General features: G+C 46.6%; 1 protein-coding gene across 1 annotated transcript; it reads left to right on the forward strand.

The window, feature by feature from the left end:
- The first annotated feature begins 209 nt into the window (after window positions 1-209).
- On the forward strand, window positions 210-1,091 carry LOC147461185 (uncharacterized). The gene has a single exon (XM_086505009.1). It carries the CDS (start codon window positions 210-212, stop codon window positions 1,089-1,091), a length of 882 nt encoding a protein of 293 aa, XP_086361135.1.
- The last annotated feature ends 374 nt before the right edge of the window (window positions 1,092-1,465 follow it).

A 1,465-nucleotide genomic window follows, 5' to 3' on the forward strand; every position in this document is an offset into this window, starting at 1 on the left:
ATCAGACGCACTGTGTATTCCACATTGGTGGAGGTGGCGGGCAGCAGACAACTATCTGTTGCTCTCCAGCATAGCCTGCCCCTGTGCATCTCATTCTTGCCCAGAAAATGAGTCATCCTCTCTCTCCACACCAAGCACCCAGCTCTCCTCACTACGACGATGCATCTATGCATCCTGAGTTCACTACCAGCAACACACAAATGGAGCAAATGCTGCAGACCATCTCCAACATGATGCTTCACGTTAGCCACACAAATCAGGCATTAGTCAATTACCTGTCCACTGCTGCTCCACATACGCAGAAACCCGATTCCAAGATTAGGCCCAAGTCTTTTTCGGGGTTTCCGACCGAAGATGTCCTCACATGGTTGGACCACTTCGACAACGTGGCCAGTTATCATCGCTGGTCTGATGATCGCAAAGCGATGGAAGCGCGCACTCTTCTCGAAGGCGTGGCCGCGACTTGGTTCATCCAGCAACCGGAGGACGTGAAAAGTGACTGGGGTATGCTCAAATCTTTACTAATTCAAAATTTTGCTCACCAAAACATTACCCAGAGTGCTTTACAACAACTGCATGTTTTAAAACAACAACAATTAGAGCCTGTCGCCCAATTTTCTGTCAAAATGAATCAAGTGCTTCTTCGCGCCGACCCTACCATGTCCGAGGAAATGAAACTCTTCTTTCTTTGGCCTCGTCTGCGACATGACATTTCTCGACGTGTTCGTGATCAGGGCCCTACTTCATTTCATGCGGCTATTCAAATTGCACAACGCATTGAAGGTACATTGCAATCTGACATTTCTACTGTGTTAACATCGCAACCTTCTGCTCAAAGATCTGCAGGAGACTCACATCCGACACCCATAGATATTGATATTCAAAATGCTCAAATCAACTCAAGGCCGGTCAACTCCAGGAGAGCATTACCTAATCGTGATGCTCAAGGACGTCCCAAGTGTTTTTACTACAACACATATGGCCACATTAGGCGGCATTGTCGTCGGCTCCAAGCAACTCAACAACATCAAAATGCACAAATTCAACTGGCTGATGCTGCTGCCCTGGCAGAACTGCCGGAAAACATCTAGGCGGGACGGTGGTGGAAGAGCATCACCTGCATATTCAAGCAGCAGCATCTTCCAGGCGCATGGTGTGTTCATTGCCAGTTCAAATCGAGGACACATCACATGAGGCACTTCTAGATTCTGGGAGTACAATCTCTTCTATTAGTCAGGAGCTAGTCCAGCGATTAGGCCTTCTCACCAGCACAGCTCCTCCAATCACTGTGTTGTTTGGAGACAACAATCAAAAGTATCATTCCCACTCACAAGTTTTTTGCACATTCACAATAGCCCACAAACAATTCACTCATGCATTTTATGTTTTTCCTAGACAGTTGTTTCCCATTACATTAGGTTGTGACTGGTTTGTTAAGACCAAAGCTCAATTACACTTTGATTCT

The sequence above is a fragment of the Adiantum capillus-veneris genome, chromosome 3 (assembly GCF_014529385.1).
Source record: "Adiantum capillus-veneris isolate H3 chromosome 3, ASM1452938v2, whole genome shotgun sequence".
Taxonomy (NCBI): Eukaryota; Viridiplantae; Streptophyta; class Polypodiopsida; order Polypodiales; family Pteridaceae; genus Adiantum; species Adiantum capillus-veneris.

What these genes read in the sequence shown, in the direction of transcription:
- LOC147461185 (XM_086505009.1), top strand. Translation starts at nt 210, where the DNA reads ATGCTGCAGACCATCTCCAACATGATGCTTCACGTTAGCCACACAAAT.